The following is a 24058-nucleotide window of genomic DNA, read 5'->3' as shown; positions in this document are numbered from 1 at the left end:
GTCACACTTCCGAAATAACTTTTCTGATCTCTTGTCGTGTCGTTGTGCCTCTGTGACACGCCAATGGCGACAATGAGAGTGGCTTTTTGCTGAATTCTCTTAAAGCAGTTACAGGAATGGCCTCATGACGGCCCAACAAAGAAATTCCAACAAACAAAGAACAGAAGCGAAAAGAATGAGAAGATGTTGTCACCTTTAATCACTAAAATAACTACTTCTTGAATTGAAGCGAACAAGAACAAGAATTTCAAATCTTATGCACCGTTGATGATACTCGGGCTGAAGTAAAAAGGAAAAAAAAATAATAATTCATATCTTTGGATGGTCTGCATTTCTTGTCACTGAAAGTGAAAAGCTGCAGATCACCAACAATGGAAATGTACATATCCTAGGGACAACATACACCAAAAGAACAAGCGTGCTTCCTGCTGTTTGCATCACATTAGTAATGATGAACCTAATTATTCAAATTTCTTCCTCATATTCAGCAACATGATCAGTGAACCACATGGATTAAGGCCTGTTAATGGTGAACGATGTCGATTGGTGTTGATAATTCATGTTGTTTGTGACTGTTCCTAGTGATTGAAGAGCAGAAACATGGGATTTAAGAAACTTGAGATAATTTGCAGCTTCGTCAAGCATAGTTGCCGTGTCCATCTTGGTACCTCCAGGGACCAACCTCTGCAGTGTCCTGATTCTATCACTGATCCTTTCTCTCCTGTGCCTTGCCGCTACCGTCTGTGGATCACTTGAGATCCTCACATTCTTCCTCTTGGGCTTCTCCATCGTTCCCTCCGTGGCCAGATTGATAGGTCTCAGTGCTGCTGCGATATATATCATTTCCTTCATGCTAGCAATTGCTTCCGTGTCAGGCTCCATGAAGGGTGAATTTGGGTCCAGGAAATTGATGCTGGATGATTTCTCTTGCTTGTCCGGTCTGGGTTTCTTTTGCTTGTGTGAGTTCTCGGTGATGAGCCGGAAACCGCCGTCTTGAGCTGGCGGCGAAGTGGAGTTGAAGGCGTCGAACCGTAGATAATTCTCACCTCCAAGGCTGAAGCTGCAACTCGCTCCTTCCGGGGATTTTCTTTTCTTGCTTTGTTGAGAAGATGATCGAGAAACTGATTCATCCTGCTCAGCAGAATCAGACGAAATTGCACCACTAGCGCCAGCTCCCCAACTCACTGTCCAAAAGCTATTCTTATTCGGCGAGAATAAAGAGTTTTCTGGAACGAGAGTCTGAATTTGAGAAGAGACACCATCGTGCTCAACCGGCGCAGTTCTGCTCCCATTTGCTAAAGCAATGATGCAATTCAGAGAGTCCGCCGACAACCCAAGCCGTGGATCGAGATCTGTTTCTTGCTGAACTGAAGGCTTGTTGAAGCAATGCCCACCTGGTGGTAGTTTCAGCTGATCTTCCTGCTGAACTTTGTCGACGAATCCAACACCATAAAACTTCATATGATCAATTTCTGGGCTCGAGTAAAAGAATTTGCTGTCCAAGGCCACAGTTTGGTCTACCGTTCTCTCCTCCATACCGGATTCAATTGATGAGTTGTTGGTGAGAGCTTGTTGTCGATGATAATCACCAACACCAGAAAACTGCGACAACGTTGGGAGGTCATAAGAACTCTCACCCGTGAAACTCCAAGGAATTAGGCCTATTGCATTCAAGAGAGTAGCAGCAGAAGGCTGATCCTCCCAGCCGGATCCTTCCATTTCCCAAGCTGTAGAACTCCTGGGATCGATGACTTTGCTCTGTGTATCAGTTCTTTGCTATTAGCAGCTAATTTCAAACCTGCAAAATCTATTGCAGAAAAAGCATAAAATGACCACTGAGCTGAAAACCATAACCACTTAAAAAGGAGAAAAAAAATAGAAAGAGAAATGAATGATTGGAGGGCCGGTTGAAAACTTTGATGTGGCGAGATAAACGAGGTAAGATGGAAAAGAGAATCTCTCTGCATAAAAAGTGAGGAACGTCTAGTTTTATGACTTCAAAACATTCTTCTCTACAAATCTATTTTCTCATGGAATAGCAAGTGGCTGATGACCTCAACAGCTTCTATACAAAAGATGTAATCCACGAAGATGAGAAAATTGTGCAAGACTAGAAGCATACCAAGTATACGTTCTGGTTGTGTAGATCACTGGGATTTTTCTGCACCACCTTTTTGCAGGAAAAGCTCAACGAGTACCACAGTGAGATCTGCAGAAGCCAGCTTCTGAAACCATCATTTTTGTCATCAGAGGTAGTACAGGACAAGAATGATGGATCCCAGAGGATTTTGAACCGCAGATGACATAAATTTTGGTCATGTGAGTAGGCAGAAAAGCTTAACTATCCAAAAGGAAAACATGGGTCTTGCTGCACTCAACACCACCTTCAGATCTCTCTCTCTCTCTCGCAGCCTCGCTCTCGCTTTCTCTCTCTCTGTGCCCCCTTGGTTTGATAAGCATCGCAAAAAGAGAGAAAAAGGTTGGCTTTTAAAGGAGAAGGGACGTCTATACCTGGACTGCTAGGACACATGCTTCCTAAATTACTTTTGGAAAGAAACAAATTAATAAAGTATACGATAACTTAGAACCTTGGGATAAGTATTTGAATAGAAGCGTGTATTTTACTGCTGGGGAGGGTAGTAGAGGCACTTGAATAATCTGGAAAAAGGTCCTTCATCTCTTTTGGTCGCTTCTGGCATTCCATGCGCTCTGCCATGGTTACAGTCATATTACAGATATAAAATTCTTCTCAACCTTCCAGCCAGAGTTCTCCATTTCACCACCACCATAACTGGTCCACCACAATCATCACCATCATCCGGATGCATGGATGGCATGTCAGCATGATATAGTAATACATGAAGCACCATTTATGAAATAGTATTAATTTCATAACAGTTATATATGTGCCGCATGGTCATGTTTTGCATCTCCAACATCATACTTAAAGTTAATTATTTAAATGAAAAAAGATGGTAAGCTCGATTATTTCCAAAGTATAATCCGCAGAAGCTAAATGTACTTTTGGGGAATTTAATTTCACTGTAGCAAGGGAAAGAAAAATGTGGTTGTACTTTTTATATAAGCCTCATGCATAGTATCGTACTATTAATAACAGAAATTAAAAATCTGCTTCAGTATTTAGCAGTATAAGGACATGAAAAAGATAGCCTTTGATTTTTAGGATGAGAATCTTAACTAACTTGGTCCATGTATTTAAGAATTATCACCAGAAAGCCTGTCGCTGCAGCCAATGTGAAGCACCTTTTGGAAATTAGTAGTAAAAGGTCTCCCACCAAAGAAATTCTCTCTTTAAAAATGGGCAGATATGTAGGCTCTGGTTTCAGCCACATGCATGTCATGAATACTGTTCAGTGGGTGAGAAGATCTCTCTCTCTCGCATCATTGGTTTATCATTTAGGTCGACATGCATCATTGGTTTATCATTTATGTTGACATATCAATTTGCTCACCATCACCTTCCCCAGCACATTCCCTGGGAGAAACAACTGTAAATCAGGCATTCTTTGGAGCCAATCCTGTTCAAACTTCTGCTATTTACTCTTCACAAGCACACCCAAGTTTCCATTCTCTAAGAAAGAAAAATAAAACCCATTTACCATTGATTATTCTACAATTAAGATGCCCTTCTATTCAATATCCGAGTGACAATGTTCTTGAGTAGCTTACAGGTACTGGAGTGGCTTCTTTCTGCTACTGTTCACCTGATGAACCATGTTGATTGATTGATCATGGGATCTGGAATATGCGGAGAAAAAAGTATAGTCAGATTTCATAAATAAGAGTCCATAGTTTCGTTGGGTGGCTCAGGACTCAGGATGTGACTGTTATAAGATTATTAATTAACCCACCCAATAAAAGACTATATGATCTTCTGAGCAATAAAATATTTTGCAAATTTTTCGAGAAAAATCTGTGCACAGGATAGCAAGAGCTCCATATATCTGGCCGGTGGTTGGGCTTAAGACCCACAGTGAATTACATATATAGGTGCTAGGATAATTGTGTGGTTGTCAGGCCTACCCCACCTTGTCAATAAGGGGATGAAAAAACATTCAAACTTTAAATGTCTCCCTCCCTCTCTCTCTCTCTCTCTCTCTCTCTCTCTCTCTAAAACATGATCGATCAAGGTTCAGGACTGGCCCTGGAGTCAAGCACAGCTAAATTCAGTATAGAACTTCTTATAGCTGTAATATTTGGATTGCACGAGAAGTTGGATGCATCTTTTAAAAGAACTCAAGCTAATCTGATACTGGCTTCCTGGATTGGAAGTCTGTTGGACTTGGATGGAAAGAAAGGTAGTAGTGAATCAGGGGATATAAACACTCCAAAGTTTACTATTTACGCAGAAGTTGGCGTTCGGTCCCTTGCCGTGATCGCGAAGTCCTCTTGATCATCGGCTCAAATCTCAATGGGGGAGAACTTGCATGCCTTTTATAGAGATCGGTTCCCGCCACAGTCAACTTTGTATCAGATAGACAGGTTAACTAGCTTGCCATCAGAGAAAGGTTCTTTCTCATTGAAAAGAAATAACAATAATAATATCGTGGTGCAGGAAAACTTTCTCGAAAAAGAAAAGATCATGGTAATGAAATTCTTTAAAAAGGATGATGTTATTTTATCAGTGAATGGCCTTTCCAGCTCTGGTTTATATCTGGGTATTTGGAAAGAATACAGATTTCATAAGCAAATAAGGATCAAAGTGTAATAAACAAGTAATTGACAGTGACTTGAGGTCTACTGTTGAGGAGTCTGTAAGTAGGGGCTTTCACTTCTTTAAGTGAAGGCAGTTGGCCGCATTCTGCTGACAATAAAAAACCATATCAAAGCTTATTGTCGTTTTCAGCGGTAATCTCTCTCTCTCTCTCTCTCTCTCTCACACACACACACACAACGTTTGGTATGGACCAACAACGATTCTTTGCTCGGGGAAACTGAACCTGGCTCTGCTCGCTTTTCTAGGCAATTTATCTACCCTCCAGTGAAAAAGGCTCCCCGTGCTCATTTCTTTCATCAACACGGTTTCAAGACTGGTAAATTTAAAAATAGAACCCTGAGCTGCAAAACTGAATGCTTTTCTCCAAGTTTTGGGGTTCCTATGGACGACCCAGCTTTTGAAATAGTTGTCTCATATATTTTTGATGTTACAGCTTCGGCTCATCTTCTTTTTTTGTCAGAAGCATGCTCTAGGGATAAATCTAAGCAATGAAATCATGATTTTTAAAAGTGTACAGTTTCGAAGCACTGTCGACTGTTGATCTTTGTTGCTCATTTTGCTTCCTACACATTAAAAGAGAGAGAGAGAGAGAGAGAGAGAGAGAGAGATCCAAAGCTTGTTCTTTGTTCAATAAACTATGTAGGCCAATTACTTTTGTAAGCTCCTCTAAGCTTATCGAGGGAACCCCTGGATATGCAAACTTGTTTTCACGGTCCATAAAAAGCCTGCATGCTAGAAACAAAAGACATAAGAACAAATCCCTTTTAAGTATTTCTTCTACCTTTACTATTACTTACGAAGTGATGCAATAACTTAAACCGAGCCTACTCGCTTCATAATCTTTTGCCAAAGCATAATATATCAGTTGAATAATCAGTTCTTTGAAAGCATAACCATGAGCAGTATTTTCTCGTTTACTATCTTAAACGGGGGAACATGCCCTACAGCCATACAGGCCCATGCTGCACCATCTCCAAGGTGCTTGTTCCCGTCGTGTGGGTATATATATATATATATATATATATATATATATATATATATATATATATATATATATATATATATATATATATATATATATATATATATATATATATATATATATATATATATATATATATATATATATATATTCTCTTTAATATATAAGCTGGAGCCAAGCATACCCAAAACAATATTATGCCAAGAGACTAAGGTGAAGCACTTCTTGCTACAATCCGAGGTCATACCAAGAAAATGTTACTGAATTCTTGATTTTATCGAGTCCAGCCCCGACCCAACAGGACGATGCCTTATTGGCAGAAGAATTGGAGCTTTGAAGTAAGAAAAAGCCTTTATCTTTCGTAGGCTGTACCACCATCCACGAGCACTCGATTGCTCCTTATAAAATGGAGGACACGCAAAGAGCCTAAGCTAGTAAAGACAGCTAAACTGGCAGCAGATCTCACAATCTTGTGTCAAAATATGCCTTTGGCGCATCACATGACTCTTCCTAAATAACTTATATGGAAAAACATATGGTGAATTTATGAGAGAAAGGGTTCCGAGGAGCATAACTCTGGCGAACTTAAGCGAATGGGTTGTATATGTAAGTTGAAACTTAAAGATATCTCGCCACCTATTACCAACGTAGCCTGTAAAGTAAGGGCAAGGAGAAAAAGAAGAGCTTTGGCTCTCACCCAGGCAGTGAGACAAACCTTAAAGCTCACCCGAACTTCAGAGGAAAAGGACGATCATAAGTCCATTCCCATTAACCATATTCGACCCACGAAGGGACAGAAGCCTTGGTTTTAGCAGCACCACTTTGAAGAAGAAATCTGGAATTCAACATCCCATTGAGGATATTGACTTGGCTAATACAGCGTCATTTTCAAATTATAATATTTGTTAGACGGGTTCCCTTGCTGTGACAGAATAATATATGCACCAGCGTCTACTAGATAACAAATGTAACGGTAAGGCTTGGTCTGGCTTTGCACGTCAAAGCTGGTTGGTTATTAAAGGACCTTTTTGCAAGATGACGAGCCAAAAGTAGCCTCATTCATTAAAAACAACCTCAAAGTCTCTTTCCTAGTGCGTGCGCAACTGAGAATGATTCCCCAATTTCATGGACTCTCTCTCTCTCTCCCTCTCAAACACACACACGCACAAAATTTGGAAGCTGTAGCAGAATGATCCTGGTGCAAATGCACTATTGATGGGTAGAATGTAGCCTTACATGGAGGGAAACCACACATCAAGCCTGAGTTAGTCAAAACATGCACAAGTAAAGCAGATTGGGCAATATAAGTTCGCCATTAGTCCAACATCCGGCCACGAATGATGGCTTCTGCTTTCCGCACCTCCTTCACAGACCCTATCACAAAAATCTGCTCCACATAATGGGGAAAAAAATTACCATATAAGTATCATGCGAACCCAATATGTGTCTGTGAAATCCACATATTATAAGCATCATTTATATCTATAAACAAAGCTAAAAATTTTGACCAGACTCGTTAGAGAGACCTCTGACTCGACATATTGCTACCATATGATGATGCAATATCATGTACTGTGGTTCACATATTTTAGCTTTTTTGTGTATTTTCCTTGATCTCTAATGAAGCTTTCTTTTCGATACTCTAATGGAGTTTTCTTCTTTTTTGGGGGGTACAATCTCCTTGCTCTCTATGAAGCTTTCTGATGTGTCGATAGTTTTTCAGATTTTATAACCCAAAAGAATTCGAACATTTGAGGGCAGTCAACTATTCACTTTACCACTATAGTAAGTTGAAAAGGTTCAGATCAAAGAAGCAAAAAGTAGGAAAGTTAGGAGTTTAATAACTACCTTGTCTGGCGGCCCTTTGTCACCTCCAATTAAAATCTCCGCACTGTTGTGAATGAAGGGGGGAAATTAAAGTTTCAGGAGCTTGTTGCCACCTATTGAATTGAGAAACTTTACATAATATAAAGTTCTGGCTCATTAAAAATGAGCAACTTACTTGCAACACTGTTTGATAGAGAGAATAGATGCCCCTCGTCTTCCAATAATCCGCCCCATTTTGCCGAAAGGTACACTTATAACAGAGAGAATCTCGCCCTCAGGAACATTGCCCTCAGTAAGTAGGTTATCTGTCAAGGAAAAAGAGATGGACAAATTCAGAAAAACATTCCTGATATGCATGTAGACATTTCACATCATTTGGCCAGGAAGAAAATAAAAAGATAGTATGGGGAAAAGAGAAAGAAAAGTGATTTGTTGTCCAACCTAATGGATATTATATCTACCAACTATGAAACACTTGACAAGAAAATCACTCTAGTAGTCCAATCAGAAAAAAGGCAGCTGTGGCTCTTCTTCCTTAATTGTATCATGGTATGCCACAGAATTTGCAATTAGGCATCATTAAAGAATGAACAAGGCATTGAAAATACACATAGACAAAACAAGGGAAATAAAGTTGATAGTTTCTCAACTACACACGTCTATGTAGAATATGGATGTCTCTAGACTCTCGATGTTGGGGCTGGCCATTCCAATCGTTTGGCACAACCCTTAGTAGTAAGATGGATAGGCCAGGAACTCGATATCATAGTGATGCCATAAACAACAACATAGATTATCTTAATCTTTACTGGAAGGAATCAGGTAAAGTTACAGTGTTAGCACCCCCACTTGGATATAACTAAATATGATCCAAAATTCTTTTGATTTCTTATGGACTTTGATAGTAAGCCTTGGAAAAATATGGATTGATTACTCCCAATCAAGCTGATATTGTTTGTTGATTTTGGGGTCTTCATTCCTAATGAATTTCAGGTAAGATTATCGAAAAGGGGAGTTGGGTAAAGCAAATTTCTTCCTTGGATGAACACTTCAGGCATTGAACTGGATCGTGCAACAAAAGCAAAGCCTGATATTAAAAGAATCTCAAGAATTTCTTATGGCCAGTCAAGCCATAGTGAACACTAAAGGATCATCAGTTTCAATTCTTAGAAAAGAGCAAACTGGCTAAATCAATTCAACATAGAAATTTAAAAATGTGAACACCTGGAATAGAAGGAAGAGCTGGCCAATCTGCAAAATCATTATCGCTGATACAGAAGCAACGGCAATATAGAGCACCACGCACTTCAAGCTGCCATAAGGATTGCTCATTCAACTTTTCCATCATCTTGTGATAGATGTAAAGAAGAAAACGAACATCATCAGCAGCACCACGGATCATCATCTCTGTTAATGGTCTGTAACTCCAGAATGCAGGGTCCTGAAAAGGAAGAAACATAAATTATGTAGGACCAAGAATTGAAATGAAACATGTTCAGGTTTATCTTGTAATCTAGATAAACAAATGAACTATGCATTATATGAAAGTATACTAGTATAGGTGATATAAATTTTTCTCCAGATCTGTATTTTGAATAAATCCACCACTTCAGAGAATTACTTTCAGAAAAGTCCTTTAACCAGATACCACCTGCTATATATGGATACCATTGGTCCCGCATTCCAAAACAAGGTCAATTTTTGGTGTGCTACTCAGAACCTAGTAGATGATACCTACTCAATTATAGTTTTGTGTATCTGCAAGGCTGCGGATCATGTCACATATTTATGAAGTATATTACATATTCAAACATTCAGGGCAGGATATTGGGAAAAATCTTACTTGATGATCTAATACCAAACCAATGAGCATTATGATTAAAGATATATAATAGTTAGAAACTACTTGTAATTCAAAATCAAGAGTGCACAAGAAAACAACAAGACATTTCTCTCATTTTCTCTTTTTATTGATGGCACTGATGCTTTATGAGCATGTGTCAGTGTAATGCATATATATTTTGATAAGCAGACCAGAGGAATTGTTCAACAATGTAATTATCAATAATAACGATGTTCAGAAAACTAACCTTTCGAAGAAGGTTGCGCACTTCTTGTTTCTCATGGTATGATATACCTACAATCATACCATCAAAAGAGGACAAGCGTATCAATCTGGAGACATGTGTATCAAAAGCCAAACCCATATGAGTTGAAAATGCCACATTACTCAATCAGTGGAAAGCAAAACTAAAGTCAAACTAAGATACATCTAATGAAGATCACAAGGTCCATTGTAGAAAAAGTCATGCTCAACATTATCCAGCAGAGGTGCAAGTCCAACTAAAGGATAAAAGGACTAATGCTAGATGTCAAACACAAAAATGTGAGAAAAGAGCAGGAGACGAGACCTATGTTGTATAAGGTCATGTTCTACAAGATAAGTTGTTGCCAGATAATAACTCATGTCTGACAGAAACAAGTTAGAAATGCTACCACAATCAACATTTACATCACTACGAACCAATGTTGCAAGTATTGGGATGTACCGAAAGACAATTGATGATTGGTGTAGTAACTATGGGGAAACCCATACTGTGTTCCAATTTAGAGATGTAAGTGTACTTATCACATGCAACCAATGATACAACCAATGGGTGAGATTATGGTATGATATGCACGTCGCTTGACCTTCAAGACACATAAAGGTGAAGTTACGTAAATCCCTTAAGCCTGAATTTAGGTTTGTTGTGGGGTATACTGTATACCTTTAAGGTAAACATAATGCTAAAGTTGATTTCATAAATCAAAATTAGGGTTATTTATATAATCGACAAGTACAATGTATACACATGAAAGCTCATTTACTTCATAGTTCATACTTCATACCCATTTAAGTACTAGAAGTAATTTAAGTTATTAATTTGGTTTATTTCTAATGAAAACGTGCATGTCAATTTCATTGATACTCATGCAATTTCCTGGCCATTTGAAGGTGAAATTGTAGCTTCACTGTGTAGGTAACATAAATTTTTGATGAGATGTTTCTTTTCAGTTAATTTATAAGCAATTTGTTGATTTGTTGGATTAAAAATGTTTTTTATCAAAAATTGTGACGGCAATATGTTACCTTATGGTACATATCTTATCTTGGATGCAACTTATAGAGGTTATGCTACACATTTGACAACATTGCTATGAACACCGAACTCACTTTACCTCTGGACTCTTAGATCTAAACTCATGAAGAATTATACAGGATGAAAATGATTACAAGAATTTTAATGCCCCAATCTTACAAGCACCAATCATAAGGATAACCTCCACATTAAAATGTCATAATGCACAGACCAACATAAACATAACTAGACACAGCAAGACATGAACTAGGTCTCCCTATTTTGTGTTCCAGTCCACTAACTAACAGACTAACAGAAGGAATCATCTGAACAATCACAAGAATATCCAACCTGATATGTTGTACTTTAACGGCAAGACAATGTTGACAATTATCCAACTAAATACACCATAACCAATCAAACCCAGACTTCCTGCAAAAGACAAATTTTACCCACTCCTGAACCTTTTTATTACATTACACTAGAACAAGCGACAATGTGGATTTCAATGGTTGACCTTCCGGTGAGGAAAAAAATGCTAACAAGACTCACTGAAATGTATATGCCATTTTATAGTGATGAACAAATGAATGTGTATGGCCCTACCCTCTTTTACCTAGGAAGATCAGGATATTCACCTTTAAGTTATGCCTGGTTATCCAATCTAGGGTATACAACCAGACAAAGGAACAAACACTCAATAGCTTACCAAACCACTGACAATTTGCCAATCGGAAGTCACTAATACTGATTGACAAAGGATGACCAACTTAACCTTCAGTCAGCATTTCCTTGTGCCATAGACTTTTTACCCTTATAAGCAATCATATACATTGCCATTATCTTCACGCTAACTTAAAGCAGCTTTCTTGCTCTTGCAATTCTACATGCTAGTTGCACCATTGCTATTTCATTTGGACAAAAAGCCAATTGGATTTAGCAAATTGAAAATAGTTCACATTAACTAAAATGGCTTTGGATATGGATCTTCGTTGCAAGTTCTGGAGTTGGACCTAAAATGCATAACACCATTCAAAAGTTGGACCAAGGATCAGGTTCTATTCTCACCCAACCCATCAACTGTTATTCTCAGCGTACAAAGAACATTAGAAAAATTGAAAGAAGGCATGTATATGTATTTGTACACATGATACTTAATCAACTTCTCTTCTCAACCAACTCATCATTCTACAACATAGTAATGACATAATCCAGGATAAATAAAATGAAAAGCAAAAGGAAAGAAAGGTAAATACCACAATAGCGGGGATCTGCAAGCAAGCTCACAAAGGAAATGTAGTCATCAGGGGACCGCTTCCTTCCTTCTTGTTCCTCTATCAGGGTATAGGCAATCTGCAAATAGGAAAAAATTTTGCTGACCATGTCAGCATATGAAAAAGCGTGCCAAATAGCCATTATACTTGAGACCAAGTAAGGCATTATTAGCCTGAAAACGTTGACAAGTTTTCTGGTGGATGAAGAAGTATTCAGCTTTCCAGTATGCCAAAAAGTAAAAATCAAAACTTTAAGATTTGTGTACTTTGTGATAACTATGTGTTTAATCTGGTGCCTCCCCACTGACCATCAAGACCAGCACAGGTGACTACTTCATTAAAATCATAGTCAGAAATTGAATAAAGAGCATACAGAAGCCTCCACTATAAGTGGTCAAAGGAAAATTTACATAGATTATTTGCAAAAAAAAGAAAATGTTAAGAATAATTTGTGAAACTGCTGTGCATATGTAATTGTAAGAACATTTTTTGGAAACTGACATGGATACATACCTTATGCAACAACAATGAATGCTCACCTGGGTATCCATCACATTTTGCAATTTAATGCCAAACTGAAAATACAGTGCCTGCAAGTAGGCAGTGTTTTGTTAATTAACCAAACACTAAATGACTAATGGACTACAACATAATGCAGGTAAAGCAAACCTCACTATCCCGTTTGCAGTCATGAACAACTTTTTTGACATAACTTGATTCAAGAGCAGGCTTACAAGCTTGAATAAGCAGCTCCCCTCCTTCAATAGCATCCACCAAGTATATAGCATCTTTAAATGCAAGCTGCACAGTGCACATATATTACTAAAAGAGGTTAGCCGTTTCAGAATACCTTCTAGTTACTCTCATGCAAGAATCATCCAAAATAATGCATTAATTAATGGATAGGTGGTTCGTTCCTTCCAAAAGGCCGCATCCGTTCTGATGATAGGATAGCTCATATTATTTGATTGTTAATGTCAAGATGGCTCATACTACTTATGAATGGATCGAACAATATATGATCAACATCTCAAATATGGGAATTAGCATAAAGGACAACCGTCCAAGTATATAAAGTGCATACCTGCAGTTGCTTTTGTTTTTTGCTTTTATTTATATTTACACAAAGTGTATTTCTAAATCAATAATATGATTAAACAACAAAATTACATTGGTTATTTCATATTTATATTTTTTTTTCAACTATGATAAGGAATATTCAATTTTGAAGGCTTCTTCCACTCTATGATGTCACGTGTTTCTCTTCTAAACCAAGAAAACGAATATGAATAGTGTGAAAAATGCGCACAATAACATGCAGCAAAAAATAAGTGACTATAAAATTATTTAATGCAATAAAGCCAGGTTAACATAAGCATTACCTGCATGACACAAAGAGCACCAGTCCGACAAAGATCAGCACCCTCACAGTCAAAGCCAATGATCAGTTGACTATCCACGCAGGGCTCCAAAAACGCAGAAGGGAGTTGAGACGCATGAGTAACTATGTAAATGGGAGCTTGTGGGAAATCAGCCTCATTGATTGGACTGCTGATACCTAGCAAATTTTAAGCAAATGATCACACATCCAAGAAGTGAACCATTACCAACAAGCATAATCAACATGTAATGTAACTTGAATTGCATAAAAAACATATATCATAAGAGAACTTAAGAATTAGAAGGATTTGAAAGAATCAAACATGACATGTCAAGACCAAGAAAGAATTGTGTGCCACCAAATAAGACCAGCCTGGTAAATCAGCAATAATATTTTAAAATAACAAAAGAAACCAAACATGCAGAACGACATTTTTGGCCCATAACAGCTTCATTGATTTGAGATTGTCACGGGCTGTGAGATAACATTCATAGTCCCCAAGCATAACTGCAGCCTATGGAGTTGGACAAGAAGTACCTTGTTTTCCAATAAAACATTGTAGCAATATCCAAACTACGGAACTATTTGTGAGAAAAACAAGAACGGAAAACCCCAAACAAAAATAAGTAAAAAGTTAAAATTTTAACAAAAATAGATGCGTCTATGCAGTAAAATTTAGTTGCCTTCCAATATGATGCTCTAGGAGACCATTTTCTTATCTAGTTGCAATCAGAAAGATGGACGGCAACAGAGCATCTTTAAAATCTGGCAGTTTCTTGACAGCGATCAATAGCCCCTGGCCAACAAGACGAACAAAAATAACAACATCTTCCTCAATTAGAAAAAGGATGCGAAAAATGCCAATATAGATCTTTGTTGTCATGAAGATAGCATAAATAATATAAGCCAAGCTACATGCTGACACGGCAATTGGAGTGAAGGCTCAGCATTCCCGCAGCATGGTCATAACCTATTCAAGCCAAAAAATAACTAAAGAAAACTAAAAAAAAATGAGATGAAACCATCTAAATGCAATTTTCGTAAAGATCGATCAGGTTAAGATCTTCCGTAATCTGTTATTAGCGGAAGATGATAAGAGCGCACCAAGGTTGCTGGTGCCCGTAAAAGTTTTTGTTTTAAGTCCCGAAAACAAACTGAGGAAATAACACAAATGAACTGCTTAAGAAAGAAAGAGAACGAAGCAGTCCCGGAAGACAAACACGACAGGTTCATAATTCGATCAAATAATTCCTAAAATGATTCCTCACCGGGATATCCCTTCCCGCCAAATTCGGTTCAGCGCGGTAAAAGCAAACGCGAGGGAAGAAGAATAATTAGAAGAATGCAAGCTCACTCAATAATCACCAAAATATCGACGAAACCTCATAAGACCAACGAAATCATGAAAAGGAAAATGGAACAAAGTCGCAAAGTCGATCACGCAATCCATGCGACGATTTCTTTCCCGAGAAACAGGAGGTGAACCAAGCAGAAATATAACCCCAAGAAAGAAAAAGGTTGAAGATCACACGCTCTATTAGTATCCCCCTTCGAAAATTTCACGATGAAATCCACCAACAAAAGAGCTTCTGAACATAAAAAGAGAAACGACAAAACTGAACAATCCCGCAAAACCCAAAGAAAAAGCTCTCGAATTTCATCTTCCATCCAACGAATCAGGAAGATCTCCACAAACAAAAAACACCACCAAAAAAGGAATAAAAGAACTCTTCGAAGAGCAGATCAAATCAACGACAACAAGCAATGAAGCAATACCAGATTTTGCAGGAAGAGGGATACAAGTATGGTGGTCGGAGGAGGGAGCTCCGGAAGACATTTTTCTCGATCGACCAACTTCTCTTCTCCTATGCCTCCTCAAATTCTCATCGTCCACACTCTCCCTCGCAGGAAAAGGAAGAAATGAAATATGAAGAGGCCACTGAGTACAGAAAGGGGACCAAAAAGCGCAAAATGGAATCTACTGGAGTCAAAGGCCTCGCTTCTCATTTAATTAACCCATTCTGATTTGTGGGGTGTCTCCTTCATCGATCCGTACAGCTGGATCAAGTTTTCTGGGTTTGAGTTTGAGCAATGGCCACTTGGTTCGAGCCCACTCCTATTATGAGACATCCCACAAAATTGGAACGATACAGAGCCCACGCCTATTGAAAAGGTTTATAAACACCCAAGCGTTCATTCTTTTATTAACTAATACCATATGCTTAAATTTGCGCAAAGACTTAGATAATTATCATAAGTTTCAGTAAGCATATTATTAATCTCCAATACTTTGTCAAAGCAAGATCAATTTCGTGAAAGATACGAGATCTGGAACTTGAGAAATAATAATACATAATCTTTGGTGAGCTCATCAATATTGTACCGAGGGTGCAATTAGAGTATATTGAATCAATATAGTCATCCTTCCTCTAACGCAGCAACGTTGTTATGATCTTCATCAGAAAAGATAGCATATGAATAGCTGAAGCTAATTTGAGTAAATCAAAGGGCGAGAGAGAAATAATTGATTCAAAGTAGAGGCTATCAATGTTATTTTGCAGTAGCTGATTCTCATAATCCATAAAAATAAAAAGGTTCTGTTGATACATTATATAGAACTTTACACAATCAAGTATAATCTATTGACTAAGCAGGACGGAAATAAGCGAAACATGCAAAATCGGTCAAGGAAATCTGGGTAGGAAGACCTTATTAGGTGCCATTCATAGACTGGTATCCAATTCATTCATGCCTACCATTGGAACTGCACCAATGACATGTAAGAAAGATAAATTTTAACCACTGGATTAAGTAGGTCATTTATCATTACAAAGAGAAAGAATGTATATTGTATCAATATGGCTTCTAAGCAATACTAATCATTCCCAAGAAATTAATCATTGGCAGAAAAATTATTAGGATACCATGTTAAATCATGCAATGTCTTTGTTGACCAAAAAAAAATTATTTGTAAGATAAGATATATATGGCCAGGTCTATACCTCAATTGGTAGAGCACCTTGTTTACAAGTGTGTCGATGATTTTTGTAATGCAATCAAAGAAATTGTCCTTCTCTTGTTGAAATGAAGAATCTATCTCTTACTCCGCTAATTCAATAGAATTGGGTCCGATTCAGTTTCAATAGGAATGAAATTGAGCCAACCATTGTATCATTGATGAGGTGAATATCCTATTAGCTCAGTGTTAGGCCTATGGGTATAACAGGGAATTTAAAATAACCTCCTCTCATTGTTTGAACTTTAAGGTGCATGAATATCGTATTTTACACTTAAAGCAAAAGAATAGGTACCATATTGACTTTGTCCTAGGCCTAATTCAAACCTACGCTAAGATAAAATACTTTGAAAGACTTTGGTATTACTCCTCAATCAGAATATAAATAAACAATCGAGTGCATGGAGTCGTCTTGTTATATTTATATAAAGATAAAATGTGGTCCATCGATTGAATGAAGAATCTTTTTCTAGTTGATATGGAACAATTATGGAATTAGGATGAACGTGAGATAGGGTATTTTAGCATGCGCTTCGAACAAATATTTAAGAATGGCAAATTTTGCTAACAATCTACTTTTTTATTTAAATTTCTAATATTTCCCCCACTTTTTTCATTTTATTTTCGGATGAGCCAAAGAAACTCACCAGCCAACTGAAGGCCAAAGCCTCATCCAACCTCTCACCCCCCTAAGGTACAATGTCTACTTTTAGTGTCTTGAGGTGCCACTCTAACCGCATTTTAATTTGTGCATCGATGGCCTTCTTTTTACAGCAAAGAGAGTTGATACCTTAGGAGTTTAAAATGAAAACTCAGCCCCACTCCGTCCATTGCTCTGATCTCTTCAGGCACATAACTCTTGTTTTATTTTGCCGGTACAAACAACACCCATGCCAAAAGAAACCCATAAAACCTACTCTGCTATCCCTCAAGTGAGAACTTCGTCAGCTTGAATGATATAGCAGTACCACCATTATGCAGACTACAAAACTTCTGAAGTTTTCCAAGAGGCCAGACTTCACCTTCATGCCCCTGCTTGACCATTTTTGACGAAAAAACCGGCCATATAAAAGAAACTACGACAATGCTCAAGTTTGTTCTATAGTCAAGCATTAAATGAAACAAAAGCTCATCTTTTTGTCCTCTTTTGGATGGTTTTAGGTCAATGTCATCAGCATGCTTTTATGAGTATGATATCTCTGAACATCATAAGCCAACAGTAACGATGACGTAATCCGTGACAACCTTATGACATTAAAGGACACTCCAAGTGAATATAATAGCATTATGTGTGGAAATCCACTATCTATGTCCTTAAAGGGAACCCAAGCCCAAAAGTTCACTTTAAGGTCAGAGCTTTCCTCAGTCCAAAGATAAGTCTATTGTTCCTGTTGCAATCTGGCTAAATGGATTTCCCTCAACGTTACAACTGAAAGAGTAAATTTTGGCTTTCGAAAGAAAAAGGAGTACCTTATTTTAGGCCCAAATGAGAGAAAGACCTGAACATACAACCGCAAGGATACAGAAACTAATCTGTGAGCATTGGTCATTAAATTAGATCAAAGCACAGTGATGATGGGGCTCAATAGGACCGGAATTAATTGGACCATCATCTTCATAACCACTCTAAAGAGGCCTCTAACGTGGAAATCCAGTAGGAAAACGGCATATTCAATTCTGAATGTTTTTGGATTATACTTAAATTAACATCACACCAAAGTGGAAAAAGAAACCGAGTACTTCAAGCACACAATCCAGTAGTACTGCAGGAAAATGTCAGTCGCTCCTCGACTGAATCTCATTCACAAGAAAGACAATCTTCAAGCAATCCTAACTATTCACCTAGCAAATCGATGACCAGAAGCTTATTACACCATACACAAAGCTTGAATTATAGTAGCCACAGGAAAAAGATACATCAAATGAAAAACCAACAGCCTAAATCACAGTGCCGCTCTTCATTCTTGAAAACTTATTCAAAATCTCTTCTCAGTGCTATTGCAGACTACTGAATAAATATGGTTTACCGAGTGCTAATAGAGATCTGGTTAACCAGTTGCGCACTCCGACGAAGTTCAGTGCCCCAGAGAAGAGAAAATCTGGGCACAGTTAATAACAACAAAAACAAAACAGACTTCCATAAAACTGAAGACGCCCCTCAATTGGAGGAACAAGAATTTGTGAAATACAAACATTGATACGGGCACCCTTACAACCCAATAGTCTTCTCGAATTTCTGGATTTGGTTCAAGAATATCCACGTCATCTGCAATCCCAAACAATAGTACGTCCATCAGTACAACATAAAGTTTTAGCAAATTATGGAGCATCTAACCACAAAGTTCCAGTGCAACATACCATCACATGTGGTGCAATTCGAACACAGTAAACAGGAAATCCAGTGTAAAACTTGAAAGGTCCTCCAGACTTTAAAGTTTTCATTGCACAATCAAAAGAACCAGTATATGGATACTTCCCAGTAGCATCAGGCTGCATTTTCTGTATTTGGGTTTTCACATAGTCAAAAGGCAGACTGCAAGCAGATGCAAAAAACCCAGAAACAGCACTTGCCCCTGCACACCCAAAAATAAATAAATAATAATAAACTGCTAGGATCTTTGCTTAAGGAGCAACCAAATGTGCATGGGCAGCCAGGTTGGTGCACCATAATAAAGAGTTCCAAACACCGGAAAAAGATGTTTCAGAACCCAAAGTCACAGCAATAATAACACCATATTGAATAGCATAAGACAATTGATTGACTCTACCACCTGAAATGCATGTCTACCGACACTGAGATACCCCCAATATACAAAACAAGGGTTCAACTTCAGAATTGTCCATGACAAATAATGTTCACCATCAGAATGTCACTGTATTATCTTCACAGTGAAAATGCTAGCAATGTTCTACTAGATCATGCAAAATCAAGAAACAACTAACTGGTTATATGTTTTCGAAGAATCTTGTTGATGGTATATCACTAACAGGGGCACCCACATAGCAGCCACTGGTAAAGAAACAAATTACTCTGATAGAAAAGACAGCCTCTCCAGATTACATAAATGGTCTCTTACTACCGGCACAAAAACAAAAAGCTTATACTTCAAGCAAGGAGGGTATGACAGTCTTCTCTAGCATCTCAGCTTGCTATCAAAAAAAGGCATGTAGAACTGGAAATTATGCCCCAGCACAAAAAAAGTATTGATTTTACAGGTCTGGAATCATCATTAAGGGATAAGAAAATGGAGAAAGCAGCATCAGTGTTGTAACCATGTGAGAATCAAAGAATTATGCCAAACAGTCAGTGCACACAACAAAAGAGACACCAAAAACATGTTAAACTTGAATAGAGAACTGGCTTTAACCAAACAACAATTTTATATGTCATCAAGTTAAATCAAGAAAAAAGGGCTCTAAACAATGATCTCATAAGTGATGCTTACAAATGGAAAATTGATCATAAAATGTTCAGTATATTCTAGTGTTAGATCAGATGTGATTTCCTTGTTTAGTTTATTAGAAGGATAAACCTATAAGTCCAAACCCATCACTGAAGCATAATAGAAAATTTTAAAAGAATGAACCGATGCCAATCTGCACAACTTCCATAACCAAGACAGAAAATAGAACGCAAATACAAGTATGCTCAATCGTACCAATCACAGTGCTAACTTCTGAGAACCCAAGGTTATCCCTGAAAAATTCAACACTCTGATCATAAGAGGCAAGCATGCCCATATTCAAAGCCATGGCCCTCACAACAGTGGGACCTGCTCCTTTCCAGAGGGCCAGAACACCTTCATCACTAACAATACGGTACAGAGCATGAAAAGCATTTGTGTAGTTTCGGCGTTGAGCAACTGGCAAGGTAGCATCAGCTTGCATGCGGATAAGTGCCAAATCAGCTGGACTGCCAACACATGCACCAATTGCTCCAGCTGTAAGCCCACAAAGAGCTTTTTGATAAAGTGGAAGGGGCTTCCCGTCATTAGCTGCAACAGCTTTGTTTGTCAAAACCCTGTAATCAAAACGAAGGAATGCTTCATTTAACAAGTCATCTAACATAAATCATGTGACCATCGAAGAACAAGCAACTAGATCAAGAAACTCGAGTGAAGTGTGCACCAAAGATGTAATATTGCCACTAAGATAAGTCCACATTTCAAGTGTACTAAGCAATGAGAAACCATCTGCGTCATTATCACACATGCATATATGCGCATACATATATACACCACCAGTAATAACAAATAAACAATTAACATTAGACAGTTGATAGAAACACATTATATTGAGCATAAAACACCATCTCATAATTCTACCTCTGAAATATATATATAAACCATATACATACATATATACATGAAGACTAGATGGTTAAATACTCAAACCACTATTAATTCATTTTCACTACTTAGGTTCAAAAAATGATTAAAGCATTAGTAGCTAATTTTGGCTTGGGTTTGGAATTTGAGCCAAACCTAATCTGAATGATAATAATTTTCAAGCATGCTACAACTTTTCCTCTTTTTCCAATTGGAATAAGAAAAATGCATACTTTTCATTAGCTTGTGAGTAGCAAAAACCAAAGAAATGCCGTACACTACCAATGGAAAAGTTCAGTATGTCACATAGGTACGGGTACAAGCACAGCATTTTTGCCAATGGTCCGGCGGTACGGCAATAATTATATATTTTTAATTCCAAAAAACAAAATTGCTCATCACATCATTAAGACAAGGTTCCTTTCATAGATCCTACATATAATCTCATAACATAAATAGACTAATACAATGTTATTTTGTGGTTTGGATCAGTTCCGACCCATAACCGATCCAAACATACCCAGTCGTACCCCCGTACACTGGTACGGGTACGTGGGCCTCCCCCACGTACCAACTACCATGTGACTTAGGTTCAGTTGGTTTAAAACTTCAAATATGCATCAAATAATATGAAAATCATTAGATCATTCAAATAAACAAACCCTATGTTCGTCCCCATACAAGAAAAAGCAAAGGACAAATTGCATCTTGAAATCCTACCTCTAGCCTAGGAAGACTACCTGTAAGTGAAAAATTCTTCAACCCTTATGGTGTCTGATAGAAAGTATTTGAAGACTGGTGGAACGGAAATGGCTTTGGGGGTGAATGGGTAGGGTAATTAAAAGAAATGCATTTCTGGAAATGAAGGACTATGGTTACCAATTCTTTGGCTACCTCCAGCTGATTAACTTATAAAAGGATTGAAACTATAACCTGACAAATGCTTATCCAAAACTACATATATTTAGGATTCAGCTTCTAAGGTCCAGCAAGCTGTTCAGAGTTTTAGCTTGTCGTTATCCCAATATTGCATTAGAAATAACTCAATTAAAATATAAAAAACAAACAAAGGTTGGCAGCTTGAATACAATGATATTCATGTTTCTTCCCCTATGAAATAAATGCAAAAATTATAAATAAACAAGAAGCTGCAATTCTGACATCCATATTACATACATAAAAGCATAACTAACCACAATAATGGTCAATGCTTTCAAAGAAAGATTTCTTTAGTATAACTACTAAAAGCAGAGCAGATTTTTCATTAAATATTACTCAAATTGTTGTTCCATAGGGAAGAAGATTTTCATATATGCCACAAGCTATGCATCTCAGGACAGTCATCAGAAAAAGTGAAACTCCACTGGACATAATAGGAACGGACTATGGTTCACGTCAAAGCATTCGCAGTATACCTGAAAGAGCCAAGCCGCGCTGTGGTGTAAGTAGCTTGTCTCAGTAATCCTGCTGACAACCCCTGTTACAACAAATCACAAATCATAGGAAGATAATCTCCGCATTTTCTATGCCTCTAACTACTTCCAAATTCATGAAAAGCATTAAAAGGAAAAGGTAGCCTAAGTAATACGCATGTACAGAGATTCAGATGTCTTCAAAATGGTAAAAGAACAAAACTTCTATGACCTACCATGCAAAATCTGTGGTACTTTGCATTCAAATTCAATGATATTATCATCATGACTAACTAACCATGAAATTCAAAGATGCGCATTCCTACAACTACGTAGAATGGAATCAAGAGTTCGGAATCATATTAAACTATTGATCCAAAAATATGCGCCGAACCTTGTAGAAAGCACCCATACCCTCTTCTCGCAGCATAGTCTTCGCAACATGAAGCCCTGATCCTTGACCCAATTGGATTCTGACCTGCAAATCAGAAATATCAAGATAAGAAAGGAAAAGTCATACCCCATGCTACTGGTACATCATACAATAGAAAATAACACATGCCCGAGGGAGGTGGTGGGGGTTGGGGGTGGAGGAAGAGAGAGAGAGAGTTCACACGCCCAACCCAATCAAATTCCCGCCCTTGAAACGGGTTATCCTCGAGAGAAACGTAAATCAAAAGACAGTCTCCGGATCTGAACATCTACAACACACAGACAACGCCAATATCTAGAGCCTAAACACGCAAACGAAAACGCATCACCAAAATATGCAGATCTTTGAAGGAAACCCAAGAAAAGGAAAAAAAAAAAAAAAAAGAACATGGTTGTTATGGATTCACCGCCATAACCCATTTATACACCTAAATCGACGTCATGAAAACGAACCAATCCCCAACTAGCAGCGACCAAAACGACATCCAAAACTTCAAGATGAACTGCAAAACCAAGCATCACCAAAATGGGTCACCTTGATCATATCGATCGGTTGAATGACGCAGGTGGCCAGCATCCCCGACATCCCTCCATTCACGAACGGCTTCACGCCCTGCCAGACTCCGGATTTGGGCTTCGCTTCTCCCATTCTCCCTCTCTCTCTTCTGCGACAAGACGACCCGAGGGAGACTCTAGAGGAGCGCTTAAAGGGAAGAGGAAGAGATCTGAGGAGCGCAAAAAACGCGGCAGTGGCTGGCAAAGCTAGCGAACCCTCCCTCCCCAAAAGAAGAGGAAAGCAAGAGGGAGGAGAGGGTAAATGTAGGGTGACATAATGACCATAAAAGTCCTCGGGAAACTCGCGTTTCACTATAATTTCTTCTTGCCTTGAAGTAGTAATCTTACATTAATGAGGGCATTTTTCTTAACGAAAGCGTTGGTTGCTTGCACGGTGAAGGCAAGGTACATGTGAAAGAATTGACTTTGGGTCGGGTTCCTGGTTTGGTGTAGTGCAGCTGATGGTCCTACTCGGGTTTGGTGGTAGACCATGATATGTGCTCCATTGAACCTACCACCTACCTATTCTATCATATCAATAAATGATGTTAAAACTTACCATCGCTACCTCAAGAGATCTAGGGGTTATAGTAACGTAGGTGGTAAAATAATCTATCTTATAAAAAATAAATATGAGATTTAAATCTTATAGTCGTTATCAACCATTTAAAAGGTCTTTAAGCATGCTCTTGTAGTCTTTCTTCGAAGCAGTAATACACTAGAATGAAAACAAGTAGTCTTTCTTCGAGACAGTAATACACTAGAATGAAGCACAGCAGTGGAATAAACTACTCACCTTAAAATAAAAAAAGAGAAACATACCATCGATATGTACGATGTTTGAATGGTTGAGACCTTGTGAGATGGCTATCTATGCTAGGTGCAATTGGGCATTCATACCATCAACAATGTTTTTTTTTTTTATATAAAAGAAAAAACTCAATGGCTAAGCTTCTTGGGTTGGATAGTATTTAGATTATACTTTAAAACATTT

At 38.0% G+C, this 24058-nt stretch overlaps 3 protein-coding genes across 3 annotated transcripts; all 3 read right to left on the bottom strand.

Annotated features, from left to right (window-relative positions):
* Positions 1 to 239: 239 nt before the first annotated feature.
* LOC116245727 (transcription factor bHLH87-like) lies at positions 240 to 2521 on the bottom strand. Its single transcript, XM_031617240.2, has 2 exons — positions 2123 to 2521; positions 240 to 1807 (listed from the first exon to the last, which is right to left on the bottom strand). Exon 2 carries the CDS (start codon positions 1717 to 1719, stop codon positions 514 to 516), a length of 1206 nt encoding a protein of 401 aa, XP_031473100.1. The 5' UTR covers positions 1720 to 1807; positions 2123 to 2521; the 3' UTR covers positions 240 to 513.
* A 4379-nt stretch (positions 2522 to 6900) lies between these two features.
* LOC116246041 (uncharacterized) lies at positions 6901 to 15305 on the bottom strand. Its single transcript, XM_031617725.2, has 10 exons — positions 15098 to 15305; positions 13323 to 13498; positions 12610 to 12741; positions 12480 to 12530; positions 11923 to 12019; positions 9638 to 9684; positions 8772 to 8988; positions 7723 to 7852; positions 7569 to 7611; positions 6901 to 7107 (listed from the first exon to the last, which is right to left on the bottom strand). Exons 1-10 carry the CDS (start codon positions 15156 to 15158, stop codon positions 7036 to 7038), a joined length of 1026 nt encoding a protein of 341 aa, XP_031473585.1. The 5' UTR covers positions 15159 to 15305; the 3' UTR covers positions 6901 to 7035.
* A 2955-nt stretch (positions 15306 to 18260) lies between these two features.
* LOC116245537 (mitochondrial dicarboxylate/tricarboxylate transporter DTC-like) lies at positions 18261 to 23314 on the bottom strand. Its single transcript, XM_031617027.2, has 6 exons — positions 23045 to 23314; positions 22472 to 22555; positions 22081 to 22142; positions 19997 to 20358; positions 18696 to 18910; positions 18261 to 18603 (listed from the first exon to the last, which is right to left on the bottom strand). The coding sequence occupies exons 1-6, from the start codon at positions 23156 to 23158 to the stop codon at positions 18547 to 18549; spliced, it is 894 nt and encodes a 297-aa protein (XP_031472887.1). The 5' UTR covers positions 23159 to 23314; the 3' UTR covers positions 18261 to 18546.
* Between the last annotated feature and the right edge of the window lie 744 nt (positions 23315 to 24058).

This window comes from Nymphaea colorata, chromosome 1 (assembly GCF_008831285.2).
Source record: "Nymphaea colorata isolate Beijing-Zhang1983 chromosome 1, ASM883128v2, whole genome shotgun sequence".
NCBI lineage: Eukaryota > Viridiplantae > Streptophyta > Magnoliopsida > Nymphaeales > Nymphaeaceae > Nymphaea > Nymphaea colorata.
Note: the sequence above shows the minus strand (reverse complement) of the source record. Positions and strands in the feature narration are given on the sequence as shown.

Bases quoted from the DNA above. Each gene is read 5' to 3' on its own strand.
- LOC116245727 (XM_031617240.2), bottom strand. From the start codon at position 1,719: ATGGAAGGATCCGGCTGGGAGGATCAGCCTTCTGCTGCTACTCTCTTG.
- LOC116246041 (XM_031617725.2), bottom strand. From the start codon at position 15,158: ATGTCTTCCGGAGCTCCCTCCTCCGACCACCATACTTGTATCCCTCTT. The intron at 12,531-12,609 runs GTTTGCTTTACC...GCCTACTTGCAG, and splicing joins ACTGCAAACGGGATAGTGAG to GCACTGTATTTTCAGTTTGG. The intron at 7,108-7,568 runs GTAGTTATTAAA...TATGTGGAGCAG, and splicing joins ACAAAGGGCCGCCAGACAAG to ATTTTTGTGATAGGGTCTGT.
- LOC116245537 (XM_031617027.2), bottom strand. From the start codon at position 23,158: ATGGGAGAAGCGAAGCCCAAATCCGGAGTCTGGCAGGGCGTGAAGCCG. The intron at 18,911-19,996 runs GTACGATTGAGC...TTGGGTGTGCAG, and splicing joins AGAAGTTAGCACTGTGATTG to GGGCAAGTGCTGTTTCTGGG. The intron at 18,604-18,695 runs GTATGTTGCACT...TTGGGATTGCAG, and splicing joins GAATTGCACCACATGTGATG to ATGACGTGGATATTCTTGAA.